The sequence below is a fragment of the Anomaloglossus baeobatrachus genome, chromosome 5 (assembly GCF_048569485.1).
Source record: "Anomaloglossus baeobatrachus isolate aAnoBae1 chromosome 5, aAnoBae1.hap1, whole genome shotgun sequence".
NCBI lineage: Eukaryota > Metazoa > Chordata > Amphibia > Anura > Aromobatidae > Anomaloglossus > Anomaloglossus baeobatrachus.
Window position 1 is genome coordinate 56,248,930 of NC_134357.1, and position 17,382 is coordinate 56,266,311.

At 49.7% G+C, this 17,382-nt stretch overlaps 1 protein-coding gene across 1 annotated transcript in view; it reads left to right on the top strand.

The window, feature by feature from the left end:
* The first annotated feature begins 1,495 nt into the window (after window positions 1-1,495).
* LOC142312622 (alpha-2-macroglobulin-like protein 1) overlaps window positions 1,496-17,382 on the top strand; it is a 238,807-nt gene continuing 222,920 nt past the window's right edge. The window contains exon 1 of the mRNA XM_075351617.1: window positions 1,496-1,563. Coding sequence (XP_075207732.1) covers window positions 1,496-1,563 — 68 coding nt within the window. The remainder of the gene's footprint in view (window positions 1,564-17,382) is intronic.

The following is a 17,382-nucleotide window of genomic DNA, read 5'->3' on the forward strand; positions in this document are numbered from 1 at the left end:
ATTACAAGTCCGCCTCCAGAGATCTTTATGTTTCTTTTTCCACGGTGCACAATATAATCAAGAAATTTATATGGCATTCTAGCTAATCTCCCTGGACATGGACAGCAGAGAATAATTGATGAAAGTTGCAAAGCAGGATAGCCGAGATGGTGCATAAGCAGCCGCAAATAAGTTCCAAAGAAATTCAAGCTGTCCTGCAGACTCAGGGTGCATCAGCGTCAGCATGGACTATCCATCAACATGTGAATGAAATGAAACACTGTGGCAGGAGACCCAGGAGGACAGCACTGCTGACACAGACTTAAAAATAAGAAAACTAGACTGCAGTTTGCCAAAATGTACGTAAGCCACAATCCTTCTGAGAAAGTATCTTGTGGACAGATGAGACCAAGCGAGAGCTTTTTTGTAAAGCACATCATTCTTTTGTTTACTGAAACTGGAATCAGGCCTACAAAGAAAATTACACAGTACCTACAGTCAAATATAGTGGAGGTTTAAAGATGTTTTGCGGTTGTTTTGCAACCTCTGGCACTGGGTGCTTTGATTTTGTTCAAGGCATCATGAAATCTGAAGATTTCCAAATCATTTTGGGTTGCAATGTAGTGTCAGAAAGCTGGCTTTGAGTCCTACGTCCTGGGTCTTCCAGCAGTACAATGACTCAAACATACTTCAAGAAGCCTCCAGAAATGAATAGAAACAAAGCACTGGAGAGTTCTGAAGTGGCCATAATGAGTCCAGATCTAAATACCATTAAACACCTGTGGAGACATCTTAAAATTGTTGTTGGCAGAAGGCGCCTTCAAATATGAGAGACCTGGAGCAATTTGCAAAAGAAGAGTTCAAAATTCCAGGTGAGAGGAGTAAGAAGCTTGCTGATGGCTATAAGAAGTGATTTCAGTTATTTATCTCAAAGGGTGCGCAACCAATTTTTAGAGTTTTGTGTAAAATTGTGGCCAATTTGCCTGGAGTTCTCAGGTTTTTTTTTTTAGTTGTTCCAATACACACAAATGAAATAAATATGTATATGACAAAATGTGCAATTGTAATAATTTTCTAGGAGAAAGAGATAATTTTCTGGCACAATTTCAAGGGTGCAAAAATTTTGGACATGACTCTATGGTCTGTATAGGTAGAGGTTGATTCTTAATAGACTCCTCTCAAATGTCATCCGCAAGAGACCCTGGACAGTCACTGCTCATACAGTTTACCTAATATGAGTTGTATGCAGGAACGTTATTTATATTGGCTTTTTTTCATGGACACAAACTTTACGTGAGATAAGAGGTCACAGGTCCACGCTGTAACCTTGCTAAGAAGCCAAAATTTACCCACACAAGTTTATTGTCCCTAGATGTCTCCATACAGGGGCTGAGATGGATTGGGAATAATCTGTTATAGGATTGGGCAGAGGGGGATAGAGACCACTCCTTCATCACTAAGTATTATAAGAGAGAGGACATTTCAGAGACACAGTGGAGGTGACGTGTCATCCAACATGTGGCTTCTTCTGCTGTCCGTCTGCCTGGCAATCTTCCACCCGTCCTACACATCATCATCAGAACCGTAAGATCCAGATTATGATTATGTGTAACGCAAGTTACTACTTTCTAACTATGTGTGTAATATATCATATTTGTGTTTATCTTAATTTACTAGATTGAGGGCAAAAAATAGTTATTCATAGACGATATGCTGGACATTACGCTGATTCTTCTTTTTGGGATTCAGCTGAGTAGTAATGTCATTGGGAAAAGGGTGCAATATACTGTACCTCTCACCAGAGGAATAAACACGTTGTCTCTATTGCCACCTATTGGTGGATTTCTGTCAATATATATCTAACCAATAAATAAAAATTAAAGTTATCAGAAAAATCAGCGACATCAGTGCTATTATCAAAACAATCTGTCTGCAAATTTTGATGATGAGCAAAAACATGGCACAGAGTAGATTTCATTTAAAATAATTTAGCACCAGGATTTTTCAACCCCAACTGAAAGCAGTAAAATGTAGGGCAGAACCCCTGATTCCAGTGATGGCTTACCTACTGGGCTGTTTGCTGCTATTCTGATACTCTGCCTTATCTGCTGCAGATCTACCAGTTCTCTGAATGCCGAGCAGGGCTGGCTCCAGGTTTTTGTGGGCCCCGGGCAGACACACACACACACACACACACACACACACACACATACACAAACATGTACAACTACAGGCATATGTACATATACATATTTGAAGGTAAAATCACAAAAATACAAATACAATACAAATTCTGATCTCCAAAGGACTCTGGAAAAAGAAAACTGAGCCCCAAAAATACAAGGTGGCGATAAAATAACCTAAGGTGTTTGAAGGCGTGTGCAGACTGACCCAGTGGACAGAATTGGCTGAAAATTGCCATGTATGCTATTCAAGGCATGGGGAAACAGAAGGCATAAAAATAGACATAAAATACACAGTCATATACACTGACATACAAAGATATACACATCATACATGCATACACAGGCACATTAGAGATATTTTTAACATTTACGACCAAGGACGTCTTGATACATCCTTGGTCTCTCCTTCCTCCAGTTACTGCAGGCTCCAGCTGTGAGCCCATGGTAATTCCAGCACATGTCTGCTGATCTGATCAGCAGACATGTGTGGCTAAGAACCGCGGGTGAATCGGAGATCCACCCACGTTTGATAACACTTGAGATCTGAAGTCTCAAACACGCGGCTCTCGGGCCGCATGTAGCCCCTGAGGCTGCTTCTTGCGGGCCACAGACACCTAGAGCCGATGACAATTGCGCCTGATACACACACTGGGCTACCGCCGTCAGCATTTTCCTTCCGGCGAGTATAATTTTTCGCACCGCTCAGAGCAGCACGTCTCTACACAACTTTACTAATGGCAGCTGCCACCGGCCAATCAGAGGCCAGCAGCTAACGTGGGTGTATTCTGATTGGCCGGCGCGTCTGCCATTAGTAAGGATGTGATGACAGCAGCAGTGCCGTAAATCATTCCCCATAAGGAAAGCGCTGATGGTGGCGGCCCAGTGTACTGGACAGCAATCGTCACGGCCCTCATGGGCTCTAGGTGCCTGCCTCCTACAAGAAGTAGGTAAGGAAGACACCGAGGGAACGGAGGAAAGGTGAGAAGAATCTTTTATTTTTGTATGTGAAAAACGTCATAACAGGGGATATTACTACAGGATGGTACATTACTACAAGGGGACAATATGGGCACATTACTACAAGGAGACAATATGGGACATTAATACAAGGGGACAATATGGCCACATCACTACAAGGGGACAATATGGGACATTACTACAAGGAGACAATATGGGACATTACTACAAGGAGACAATATGGGACATTACTACAAGGGGGCAATATGGGCACATTACTACAGGGGAACAATATGGGACATTACTACAAGGAGACAATATGGGACATTACTACAAGGAGACAATATGGGACATTACTACAAGGGGACAGTATGGGCACATTACTACAGGGGACAATATGGGCACATTATTACCACAGGGGACAATATGGGCACCTTATTACTAGAGATAAGCAAACCTCTTAAGGCTCGACTTCGGTTCGTCGAACGGAGGCTCCGTTCGACGAACGTTTGACGAACCCTTCGAACCCCATTGAAAACAATGGCAGGCAAAACACAAACACATAAAAACACATTATACATGTACACATATAGTTAATAAACATTGCCATAACACTTACAGGTCCCCGCGATGCGTCCTGCACTCTGTTTCCCACTGCTTTTCTCTCCGATAATCGCTGCGTCCTCCCGGTAACCAGCACTGATGATAGGGCCTTCCGTGACGTCAAAAAAAGCATGTGACCAGTCACGTGTCCATTATCTCATTGGCTACAAACTGGTCAAATGGCTAGACATCATGCTAGGTCCTGTCAGTGCATCTCTCCGGTACGCGGTGATCGTTCCAGCATCTGCGTGTAGTTACGAAATGCTCTGGCACATGGTCGGCTTCCCCGTTCCTGCATTTGGACGCTCTTTACAGAGTCAGCCCACATTCAAGGACTGGCTGCCACAGCCAGTGAATAACGGAGTTCACCATTGCTATAGCAACCCGCCTGTCAGCGGTGACGTCACCGCTTACAGCACGCAGCTTCTGCTCACTCACTGAGTGAACAGACTGCACGGTAGAGCAGCAGCGTTCTTCCTCCCATGCTGTGCTGTCTGATGTAGTAGCGCTGCATGGGTTGAAGGAGAAAGAAGACAGAAGACCATGGATCGTGGAGGGATGAGAGGGAGTAATAAACATGGAGTCTCTAAGTGTGTCTGTGTATTTATTTCTATTAAAGTATTTTTTCTCTGTGTGGTGTCTTTATTTTCAGCCTGTATTGGAGATTCTTAATGGCCGGTTCAAACTTGCCTGACATTAAGAATCTCTGGCTTAATACTAGCTAGTAAAACAAAGCTGGTATTAACCCATTATTACCCAGCAAGCCACCCGGCTTCAGGGCTGCTGGAAGAGTTGGATACAGCGCCAGATGATGGCGCTTCTATGAAAGCGCCATTTTCTGGGGCGGCTGCGGACTGAAATTCACAGCAGAGGGGCCCAGAAAGCTCGGGCCAACCTGTGCTGCGAATTCCAATCCCCAGCTGCCTAGTTGTACCTGGCTGGACACAAAAATGGGGCGAAGCTCATGTCGATTTGTTTTTTAATTATTTCATGAAATTCATGAAATAATTAAAAAAAAAGGGGCTTCCCTAGTTTTTTAGTTCCCAGCCGGGTACAAATAGGCAGCTGGGGATTGGGGGCAGTCGTACCTGCCTGCTGTACCTGGCTAGCATACAAAAATATGGTGAAGCCCACGTCATTTTTTTGGATGGAGTATGCTGAGCCTTGTAGTTCTGCAGCTGCTGTCTGCTGTCCTCCATACAAACAGGCAGCAGACAGCTGCTGCAGAACTACAAGGCTCAGAATTCTCCATCCAGAACTGTATGCAGGAGTTTTTTGCCCCCCAAAAAATTACGTGGGCTTCGCCATGTTTTTGTATGCTAGCCAGGTACAGCAGGCAGCTACGGGCTGCCCCCAACCCCCAGCTGCCTATTTGTACTCGGCTGGGAACCAAAAATATAGGGAAGCACTTTTTTTTTTAATTATTTCATGAATTTCATGAAATAATTAAAAAAAAATGACATGGGCTTCACCCAATTTTTGTGTCCAGCCAGGTAGCTGATGATTGGAATCCGCAGCTCAGGGTGCCCAAGCTTTCTGGGCACCCCTGCTGCGAATTGCAGTCCGCAGCCGCCCCAGAAAATGGCGCTTTCATAGAAGCGTTATATTCTGGCGCTCCAACTCTCCCAGCTGCCCTGGTGACGGGTGGCTCACTGGGTAATAATGGGGTTAGGGCTAGCTTTATATTATCAACTGGCCCTAAGCCCGAAATTCATGGTGTCACGCCAATATTAGACATGGCCACCATGAATTTCTAGTACAGATAAAAAAAAACCACAAGACACAGAAAAATATTTTTATTAGAAATAAAACACAACACAATTAGTGACTCCATCTTTATTGAAATAAAGAACCCCCCTCTGCATTAATCCTGGGTCAAGGGTCCCGCGCCATCCAATCCGGATCCAATATCATCTGATCGGTTTGCTGGAAGGCAAAGCGATGAGGTGATGTGTCAGGTTCAAAGGCCTGAATCACATGACACAGCAGCTAATTGTATAAACGGCTTTTATACAATCAGCTGATGCATCAGTGCAAAAAAAAAAAACTACACACTTCAGTGCAGACTCCTGTCCGACAGCATCAGCTAATAGTTTAGCCGGCCGGGCGGTAAAAAGCCGACCTCACCGCTCGACTTATAGTGTCAGCTGATTCCGTCAGGTGACCGCATTAGCTGATCATTGCCAGGTCTGAGAGAGAGAGAGAAAGAGAGAGAAAGAAGAGAGAGAGAGAAGATAGAGAAAAGAGAGATAAAAGAGAGAGAAAAAAGGGAGGAAAAAGAAGAGAGGGAGAGAGAGAAAGAGAGAGAAGAGGAGAGGAGAGAGAAGAGAGAGGAGAGAGAGAGAGGAGAGAGATGAGCTAGAGGAGAGAGATAAAAGAGGGAGAGGAGAGATAGAGAGAGGGAGGGAGAGAGAGAGAAGAGGGAGGGAGAGACGAGAGAGAGGAGAGAGAGAAGAGAGAGAGAGGAGAGAGAGAAAAGAGAGAGAGAAGAGAGAGAGGAGAGAGAGAAAAGAGAGAGAAAAGAGAAGAGAGAGAGGGAGAGAGAGAGGGAGAGAGAAATGAGAGAGGGAGAGAGAAGTGAGAGGGAGAGAGGGAGAAAAGCGAGTGAGAGAAGAGAGAGAGAGGAGAGAGAAGAGAGAGAGGAGAGAGGAGAGAGAGAGGAGAGAAAGGAGAGAGAGAGAAGAGAGAGGAGAGATAAGAAAGAGGAGAGAGAGTAGAGAGAGAAGAGAGAGGAGAGAGAAGAGAGAGAAAAGTGAGAGAAAAGCGAGAGAAAAGAGAAGAGGGAGAGAGAGAGAAGAGAGAGAGAGAGAGAAGAGAGAGAGGAGAGAGAAGAGAGAGAGATGAGAGGGAGGAGAAGAGAGAGGAGAGAGAGAGAGGGAAAAGGAGAGACAGAAGATGAGAGAGGAGAGACAAAAAGAGAGAAAAAGAGAGAGAGAAAAAAACGAGAGAGAGAAAAAGAGAGAGAAAGAGAGAGAGAGAGAAGAGAAAGAGAGAGAAAGAGAGAGAGAAAGAGAAAGAGAGAGAGAAAGAGAGAGAGAAAGAGAGAGGGGAGAGAGAGAGAGAGAAAAAGAGAGACTCAGAAAAAGAGAGAAAAAGAGAGAGAGAGAAAAAGAGAGGGAGAAAAAGAGAGAAAAAGAGAGAGGAGAGAGAGATGGAAAAAGAGAAACTGAGAAAAAGAGAGAGAGAAAAAGAGAGAAAGAGAGAGAGAAAAAGAGAGAGAGAAAGAGAGAAAAAGAAAGAGGAGAGAGAGAGGGAGAGAGCGAGAAAGAGAAAGAGAGAGAGAGAAAGAGAGAGGGGGAGAGAGAGAGAGAAAAAGAGAGACTCAGAAAAAGAGAGAAAAAGAGAGAGAGAGAAAGAGAGAGAGGGAGAGAGAGAAGAGAGAGAGGAGAGAGCAATGCAGCCTCATTCCGTGAACTGCTCCGATTTTAGAGGTGTGTCCCGCGGCTCACAGCTGATGTCCGGCTCCTCCCCTCAGTGCATAATTAAATTAAATTACAATTATAAAGAAATAATAATTATAATTTAAAATAAATTAAATTCTTTACCGGGACGGCCGGGACTTGTACTCGTGAACGAATGCTTCTGAGGCAAGAGCTCTAACCATTGAGCCACTGGCTCTAATGAGAAACATAGGCAGATTTGGTAATCTTGACGTCTGCATTGCAGACTGAAGTCTGCTGATAGCGCGATTCACTTCAGGTGCTACGTGGAGCTGATACAGAGTGATCGTGTTCTCGGTGCTCCCTGTCATCTTCATGTAGGAGAGCTGACAGTGTCGTGTGGATTACGTCGGACCTGGAGGGGTATCTGGGGATTTTAATAAAATGGTGAAAGAGGGTGTTTTTTGTCTTTTATTTCAAATAAAGAATTTTTCGCTGTGTGTGTTTATTTACTTTAACTTACAGTTTAATCATGGAAGGTGTCTCGGGGAGATGCCTGCCATGATTAACTCATTATTACCCCGATTGCCACCGCACTAGAGCAATTCAGAATGAGCTGGGTAGAGTCCCGGGAATGCCGCATCTAATGGATGCGGCAATTCCGGGCGGCTGCTGGATGATACTGTTAGGGTGGTGGGCTCCCCATGACGTGGCGCTCTCCATCCTGACAATACCAGCCTCCAGCCGTGTGGCTTTATCCTGGCTGGTATCAAATATGGGGGGAACCGCATATTTTTTTATTTATTTATATATTTTACAGCACGATATAGACCCGCACGCCGCCGGCTGTGATTGGTTGCAGTGAGACAGCTGTCACTCATCGTGGGGGCGTGTCTGACTGCAACCAATCATGGGCGCCGGTGGGCGGGGAAAGCACAGAATAACTAATTGAATAGTGAAGCGGCAGCCATTTTCAAAAGAGGAAATGCGCTGGAGATTTGTGACAGCTGTGCAGTGCCGGGCCCATGATCGGTGAGTATGACAGAGAGAAGGATTGTGCTGAGGACGCAGGACGCAGGACGCATGCAGATACGCAACGTGCGCACATAGCCTTACTGTGAAAAGCCACGCTTTTGGTGATCGAACCGTTCTCGAAACGTAACTCGAACTGCCGAACTTTTAGCAAAACGTTCGAGCTCGTCGAACGACTCGCACACCCCCCAAAATCACTCAAACATGAAATTGGCGAACCTCGAACATCGCTCATCTCTACTTATTACCACAGGGGAGGACAATATGGGCATATTATGATGACAAGGGGCAATATGGGCACATTACCACAGAATGGGGACATTACTAAAAGATGAGGACCAGGATGGAAATATTACTACAAAATATTAGCCAAAATTACTATATGGTGATAATTGAAAAACCATATTACTTACAAAAAGGGGATAAAATGTAAAAAAAAATTCAAAATAAAGAATGATTTTATTTTCCCCACTAAAAAATACTTTTTTATATAAACTGAAATTAAAAAGTGCACATTTGTTATAATAAACGAGGAAAATTTTTTAAAAAAAATGTGATCCAAAGGTGCATAGAAAAAAATATGCGATCACTAAAAATGTCACTTGGTCCAGCAAAAAATGCGGCCCCCAAATATTTTTTTTTTCTATGTGCGGCCCTTATACTCAGACGAGTTTGAAACCCCTGCCTAAGGGGCACTTTGCACACTGCGACATCGCAGGTGCGATGTCGGTGGGGTCAAATTGAAAGTGACGCACATCCGGCATCGCATGCGACATCGCAGTGTGTAAAGCCTAGATGATACGATGAACGAACGCAAAAGCGTCGTAATCGTATCATCGGTGCAGCGTCGGCGTAATTCATAATTACGCTGACGCGACGGTCCGATGTTGTTCCTCGCTCCAGCAGCAGCACACATCGCTGTGTGTGAAGCCGCAGGAGCGAGGAACATCTCCTACCGGCGTCACCGCGGCTCCGTAGGTTATGCGGAAGGAAGGAGGTGGGCAGGATGTTTACATCCTGCTCATCTCCGCCCCTCCGCTCCGATTGGCCGCCTGCCGTGTGACGTCGCAGTGACGCCGCACGACCCGCCCCCTTAACAAGGAGGCGGGTCGCCGGCCACAGGGACGTCGCACGGCAGGTGAGTGTGTGTGTGAAGCTGGCGTAGCGATAATTTTCGCTACGCCAGCTATCACCACATATCGCTGCTGCGACGGGGGCGGGGACTATCGCACTCGGCATCGCAGCATTGGCCTGCGATGTCGCAGTGTGCAAAGTGCCCCTTAGTTCATGCTGTCAAATGCTGACAGAGCAATTGAAATGGCCGCGTTCAGGATTGCGTTGTTACTCTCGAACATCGACAGCTCCATCACATGATCACAAGGCACCAATATGTTGTCATCGCAAGATTTTTTTAAAATGCAATAACAGACAATCAAAACAGCGCATCTACACAAAAATGGAATAATTAAATAAATAAATGTCAGATTAAGATGCAATAAATAAGCCATCACTGAGCCCCAGATCCTAAAAAACGTTACGCGTCACATGAGGTTTAGACACATTTCTGAATTTTTAGTCACCCCTTAGATAAAAGTAAAAGTATACAAACAGTATTTGGTATCTACAAACTTGTATCGACCTGAGGCATCATACTGACTTCTTAGTTTTACCATATAGTGATCACGGTGAATAAAAAAAATCATGCAATTGCACTTTTTCACTTTTTCTCAACATTTGGAATTTTCCAGTACATTACATGGTAAAACTAATGATTTCATTCAAAAGTACAATTTGTCCAGCAAAAATAATCCCTCATATGGCAATATTCATGGAAAAATAAAAAGTTAGAGCTCTCAGTAGAAGGGGAGGGAAAACCGAAAATGAAAAACGGAAAATTGGCCGTGGGTAAAGGGGTTAATTTGGGGAAGCCGGCAGCAGCCTTAAGCGGGCTTTTCATGCTACGATATCATTAATGAATTATCATCGGGGTCACGGTGTTTGTGATGCACATCCGGCGTCATTAACAATATGGCAGTGTGTGACACTTTCAAGCGACCTTAAACGATCGCAAAAGCGGTCAAAATCATTTGCCGCGGAGAGGTCGTCCTGAAACAAAAAAATCGTTTTCTGCTTATTAGCGATGTTGTTCCTTGTTCCTGCGGCACCACACATCGCTGTGTGACACCGCAGGAGCGACGAACATCTCCTTACCTCCGTCCAGCAGCAATGCGGAAGGAAGAAGGTGGGCGGGATGTTACGTCCCGCTCATCTCCGCCCCTCCGCTTCTATTGGACGTCTGCCGTGTGACGTCGCTGTGACGCCGCACGAACCGCCCCCTTAGGAAGGAGGTGGTTCGCCAGCCAGAGCGACGTCGCAGGGCAGATAAGTACGTATGATGGGGTAAATGAGGTTGTGCGCCACGGGCAGCGATTTGCCCGTGTCGCACAACCGACGGGGGCGGGTACAATCGCTTGCGATTTCGCTAGCGAGATTGCAGCGTATAAAGCCCGCTTTACTCTTATCCCCCGCTTGTCTCTGATGATGGCGTGCACATTGCACTGTACGGCCATGTGTGCTAGCAATGACTCTGCCAGTGCCTTTAATTCTGTTTGTGTACCGGCCCGACAGCATCACTTCTCGCACACAGGGTCGCACAGTGCACACTGAGCCTGCAGTATATACATCCCAGCAGACATGGGGCTACAGTATATACATCAGAGATGGAGTTAGGATCAAATACATTATAGGGGAGACTTGGGGGACAGACACTACCTAGGGCATTACTGGGGGGCAAACGTTACTGGGAGCAGTGGGAGGCATACACAATACTGGACAAAATGGGTGGCCTACCCATTACTGGGACCAGTGGTAAGCATATTCATACACATTACTAGGACCAGTGAGAAGCATACACAGACACAATGGGGCCAGTGTGGGAGGGGCATATGTGGCACCCCCTGAGGCTACAGTCGCCACAGGGTACTGAACCTCAGCTGAGGTGCAGTATTCATCCCGGGTACGGAAGAGGTCACTGCCGGTGTCGCGGGCGGGGAGGGGACGCTGCGCTCACCCACTGCTCGGGTCGGCTGCTGCTGCTCGCTCGGTCGGTGGCTCGAGCGGTGGGCCGGATCCCGGGGACTTGAGCGACGCTCCTCGCCCGTGAGTGAAAAGGGGAAATGGTGTTGGTTTAGGGGTATTGTCCGTGACGTCACCCACGGTTGTGGTGAGGTTGTGACACCTCCGCTGCTCTGGTCGGGGATCCCGGGAGCGATGACGGGGAGCAGCTTGGATGTAGTTCTTCCCCTCCGTGGGTAGGGGGATTGGTTGTCCCGGGGCCCGGTGAGGGAGGGTTGGCAGGCGGGTTACGGGGCCTGGTGAGGTGCAGGGTCGCGGGGGCAGCGCAGTGCCGCACGGCACGGTGGTACTCACTGAGCCAATGATGAATGCAAAGTCTCCGGTAAAACAAACGGCTGGATGGTCCCACAGACGGCTGCGGTGTTTCTCCTCCCCGTAGGTTGGTGGTGACTGCCTTTCCCTGCACCTGTGTTATGTTCTCGGTTCTGGTGGCTTCCCACCGGTAACCCGCTCCCCAGCTTGGATGGATGCTGAGGGAGCCCCTTTTGCCCGCAGGCTCTGGCCCTGGGAACTGTAGCCTTGGCGGTGACTGTATTTCCCTTCACGGTTTGAGCTGTTGCCTTCAATCGGGTCTTGGCTGCTGGGAAACCCCGGAGGTTCCCTTCGCTAACGGATTTGACCGGTTTTACGGCGACTCCAAGCCTGGTCGGGGTCCGTAGGCCCTGCCGAATGGTGCTGGCTTCTCTTCGCTTCTCCGATCCGGTACCGGCGGGCCACCGCCCGACCTCGGTCCTTACGGTTCACGTCAATCAGCCTCTCCTGCAGACGGTCACCACCGTCTGCCAACCTTGCTGTATGTGCCCGGGCCATGCACCCGGACACGGTCAGTTGCTCCACTACCACTTCACTTCCACTCTCCTTCGCTTCCCTAACTGTTCTCCCTTCCTTTTCCCGCCTCCAGGACTGTGAACTCCTCGGCAGGTGGGGCCAACCGCCTGACTCCACCCCCTGGTGTGGACATCAGCCCCTGGAGGGAGGCAACAAGGATTTTTGTCTGACTTTGATGTGCCTAGCCGGGGTGTGGGGTGTGTTGTTGCAGTACCTGTGACGTCCTGGCTTGTCCAGGGCGCCACACCGGTATACACCACAATCCAAACAACATACAGTTAGTTGCCCCTCACCGGGACTGGGTTAGGGTAGGGTCCTAGGGGCAGCCATCATAAAGGATGAGACCTGCTTCCCACTAGTTTAGCAACCCAAGGGGTTCTTCTTTTAGTAAGGCGTCACACACACACAGACACACACACACACACACACACACACACTCAAGGACAAGGAAGGGAAAAGACACAGAACCTTAGAAGGCGGTCGCTGAGGGGAGAGCTGCGCCTTAGCTCCCTCAGGACCGAGTGCACAAAGCATTGTGCGGCGCCCTAGACTGCATGGGTACTGCAAGTCCCACCAGTGGAATCCACTGGGCAGAGGATTTCAAGTCCTCTGGCACACACAAAGTGCCTGGGGCACAGCAGAATACTAGAGCCAGGAGCCGTGACCATGAGCGCCGCACCAGTAAGGGGCTCGCGCTGCCTGCCATATGGGACAGGGCAAGAGCCCATACAAGGACCGGGGTCCCAGCGTAGCATCAAGCTGCAGAGACTCACACATCACAGCGCAAGTAGGAAGGATGCACATAAAAAAACACTGGCTCTGACCTCCGAACTATCCGGGATCGGCTGGAGCCCATGACAGCGGAGTCCAGCACTCCAGAGGCGGTGATACTTTGATTTGAGTAAAGAACTTTGATTGCAACCCCTGTGTCTAATCCTTCCCGCGCCTTAGCTGCATGGCATCAGGAGACTACAACATCCCTGGGGCTTTAGCTCTGCCTGTGGAGAGCTGTACCAACCTAGCTGCGCTACCATCTGTCCCCAGAGGATACCTCCCGCAGCGGCGGCTCCTATATTAGCCACCACAGGTGGCGTCACAAAGATAAAATCTCTTCTCCCCTGTAAATATCCCCCTTTATTGACACCGCCGGGCTCCCGGAACTGGGCCAGGCCACTGTGCCATCCCTCCCCTACACCGGCCCATGACGAGTAATCCCCCAGACCCCCGTGGGCGTGTCACATACACACTACTGGGACCAGTGAGAGACATACACATTACTGGACCAGTGGGGGAATGCATACACATTACATGGAACATTGGGGGGCATACACATTACTGAGCCAGTTGGGGACATACACATGACCTGGACCAGTGGGAAGCATACACATACACTTTACTGGGACCAGTGCGAAGCATACAAATACATATTACTGGGTCCAGTGGGGGGGCATACACATTACTGGGTCCAGTGGGTGGGGCATACACATTACTGGAACCAGTGGTAGGTATACACATTACTGGGGCCAGTGGGGGGCATGCACAATACCCCCCAGACACACACACACACACACACACACACTCAAGGACAAGGAAGGGAAAAGACACAGAACGTTAGAAGGCGGTCGCTGAGGGGAGAGCTGCGCCTTAGCTCCCTCAGGACCGAGTGCACAAAGCATTGTGCGGCGCCCTAGGCTGCATGGGTACTGCAAGTCCCACCAGCGGAATCCACTGGGGGGCATACACATTACTGAGCCAGTTGGGGACATACACATGACCTGGGACCAGTGGGAAGCATACATATACACTTTACTGGGACCAGTGCGAAGCATACAAATACATATTACTGGGTCCAGTGGGGGGGCATACACATTACTGGGTCGAGTGGGTGGGGCATACACATTACTGGGACCAGTGGTAGGTATACACATTACTGGGGCCAGTGGGGGGCATGCACAATACTGGCACCAGTGGGAGGCATACAGAATACTGGGACCAGTGGGAGGCATACACAATACTGGATCAGTGGGAGGCATACACATTACTATGGCCAGTGGGGGACATACACATTACTGGACCAGTGAGGGGCATACACATAACTGGACCAGTGGGGGGCATGCACAATACTGGCACCAGTGGGAGGCATACAGAATACTGGGACCAGTGGGAGGCATACACAATACTGGACCAGTGGGACACATACACATTACTGGACCAGTGGGAGGCATACACATTACCATGGCCAGTGGGGGACATACACATTAGTGGACCAGTGGGGGGCATACATATAACTGGGCCAGTGGGGGGCATGCACAATACTGGCACCAGTGGGAGGCATACAGAATACTGGGACCAGTGGGAGGCATATGTGGCACCCTGGACTAGCAAGGTCGGCACAGGTAAGACACACACACCCCACCCCCCAGACAGCAACATTAGCCAGACACAAATCCTTGTTGCCTCCCTCCAGGGTCTGATGTCCACACCAGGTGGGGCGGAGCCAGGTGGTTGGCCCCACCCACTGAGGAGTTCACAGGCCTGGAAGCGGGAAAAGGTAGTCAGTTGGTAGCTGGAAGTGAAAGTGGAGAGAACTGCAAGTGTCTGGGTGTGTGGTCCAGGCACTGACAGCAAGGTTGGCAGACGGTGATGGCCGTCTGCAGGAGTGGTGGATCAACGTGGAACCGTAGGACCGGGGTCGGGCGGTGGCCCGCCGGTACCGATCCGGGGAGCGAAGTGAAGCCAGCACATACAGGCAGGGCCTTCGGACCCCGACCAGGCTTGGAGCCGCCGACAAAGGTCAAATTCGATAGTGACCAGAACCCCAGGGGTTTCGTAACAACCAAAGACCCATTAGAAGGCAACCGTCCGCACCGTGAGGATATACAGCTACCGCCACACGCTAGAGATCCAAGGGCCAGCGCCTGCGGGCAAAACGGGCACCTCCGGCATCCATACACCGGGGAGCGGGCTACCGTTGGGAAGCCATCGGAGTCAACAGAGTACACATAGGTGCAGCCACCATCACCTGTCCGGGGAGAGACACTGCAGCCGGCTGCGGGACCCGTCCATCCAGACAGTTTGGTTTACCGTAGACTTTGTGACTTTCTGTCTGAGTGAGTACAACCGTGCCATCCGGCACCGCGCCACGCTGTCCCTGCAACCCTGCACCTCACCAACCCTGCCTCCCCGTCACACCACCAGGCCCCGGGACCACCAACCCCTACCCACGGAAGGGGAAAACAACATCCCAGCTGCTCCCAACCATCGCTCACGGGATCCCCGTCACCAGCAGCGGTGGTGCCCATCTTCACCACAACCCGTGGGTGGCGTCACGGACTAAATCCCCAAACAAACCACCCCCTTTTCACTCACAGGCGAGGAGCGCCGCTCGAGTCCCCGGATCCGGCCCACCGCTCGAGCCACCGAGCAGCAGCAGCACCGGACCCGAGCGTTAGCGAGCGCAGCACCCCGCCGCCCGCGACACATACACATTACTGAGCCAGTGGGGGGCATACACATTACTGGGACCAGTGGGAAGCATACACATACACTTTACTGGGACCAGTGCGAAGCATACAAATACATATTACTGGGTCCAGTGGGGGGGCATACACATTACTGGGTCCAGTGGGGGGCATACACATTACTGGGACCGGTGGTATGCATACACATTACTGGGGCCAGTGGGGGGCATGCACAATACTGGCACCTGTGGGAGGCATACAGAATACTGGGACCAGTGGGAGGCATACACAATAATGGACCAGTGGGAGACATGCACATTACTGGAAAAGTGGGAGGCATACACATTACTATGGCCAGTGGGGGGCATACACATAACTGGGCCAGTGGGGGGCATGCACAATACTGGCACCAGTGGGAGGCATACAAAATACTGGGACCAGTGGGAGGCAAACACAATACTGGGCCAGTGGGGGGCATACACATTACTGGGCCAGTGGAGGGCATATACATTACTGGGACCAGTGGAGGTCTGCTGTAGCTTGAGGGTCTCCAGACCCAGGGGCTCATGGCCACTTCAAATGTACAGTAGGGGGGCGTGTATTTACATGGGATAAGAGTTCGTGACGCCACCCGTGGTTCGCGGTAAGGGGAGTACCGCCGCTGCTGATGGGAGTACCCGGGGGAGATGGAGTGGGGCAGCCAGATGACGTTCCCTCCACGGGTAGGGGAGGCCCCGGGACTCTGGATGATTGAGGTGCAGGGGAGCGCAGCGCACGTTGGAAGCAGGGGAGGACCGCGTACTCACTCAGGCAGTGTTGGTAGTGATGTGACTGCAAAGTAGACTCTGACACAAAGGTAAACAAAGTCTCTGGGTGTCGCTGCCTCTCTGGGGGAGTTTGTGCGGAGGTCCGCTCCCTTTGGTGTTGCAGGTGGTCGGTACCTTGCCTCCATCACTAGTGTTAGATGTTCTGAGTGACCCCTCGGCCTGAAGCTTTCAGGGTCCCGCTCCCTACACTTAGGTAGAGAAGTTGTGCTCTCGATGACTGACACTTGGGATTTCAGTGGGCTGCATGGGTTGGAAAGCCCTATCCCTCTCGTTGTGTTGATGCCTTCGATCTCTGAGCTCTTGGGGTCAGTTCATAGAGATACTATCCTCCACAGGTTAATTATCAGGTTGCGTGAAGCTACTCCCTGATCTAGGGTCCAGTACCCCACCATGCTCGTACCGGTTCGGTTACTAGGTACTCTGGTGCTAACCATTCTCCAAAACTAAATCTGGCTCCTTTCTCCAATACCCTGCGACCGGGTCTCCGACTCCTTTGGTCCCAGACCACCGTCTGCGACCTAGCCAACGCCTTCCAGGGAGCTCCAACTCCCCTAGCTCCTCACTCTCTGAGGGCTACCACTGAACTGACCCAAGTCCCTCCCACCAGTCTGTCTGACCCCTAGGCGGGTGTCCCTATTCCAGCTAGACCACCCACTGGTGTGCCTGACAGGGTGTGGTGTAAGGTGACTAGGATTTGAATGCTGATAGAGCAACACCAAAAGTCAGGATTCCAGAACCATTAGGGGTTGAGTTCTGCACCTAAGGATAGAGAGTGCAGTACCCTGTGACGCCCTGACTAGCTCAGAGGCGTTACACATACACCTTACTGGGACTAGTGGGGACATAAACAATACTGGGGTTAGTGGGGGCATACACATTACTGGGGCCAGAGGAGGGCATACACATTAGTGTATTAAGTAGGAGTCATATATATTACTGGGACTTATGTAGGCATACACATTATTGGGGTCAGTGGGGGCACACACAATACTGG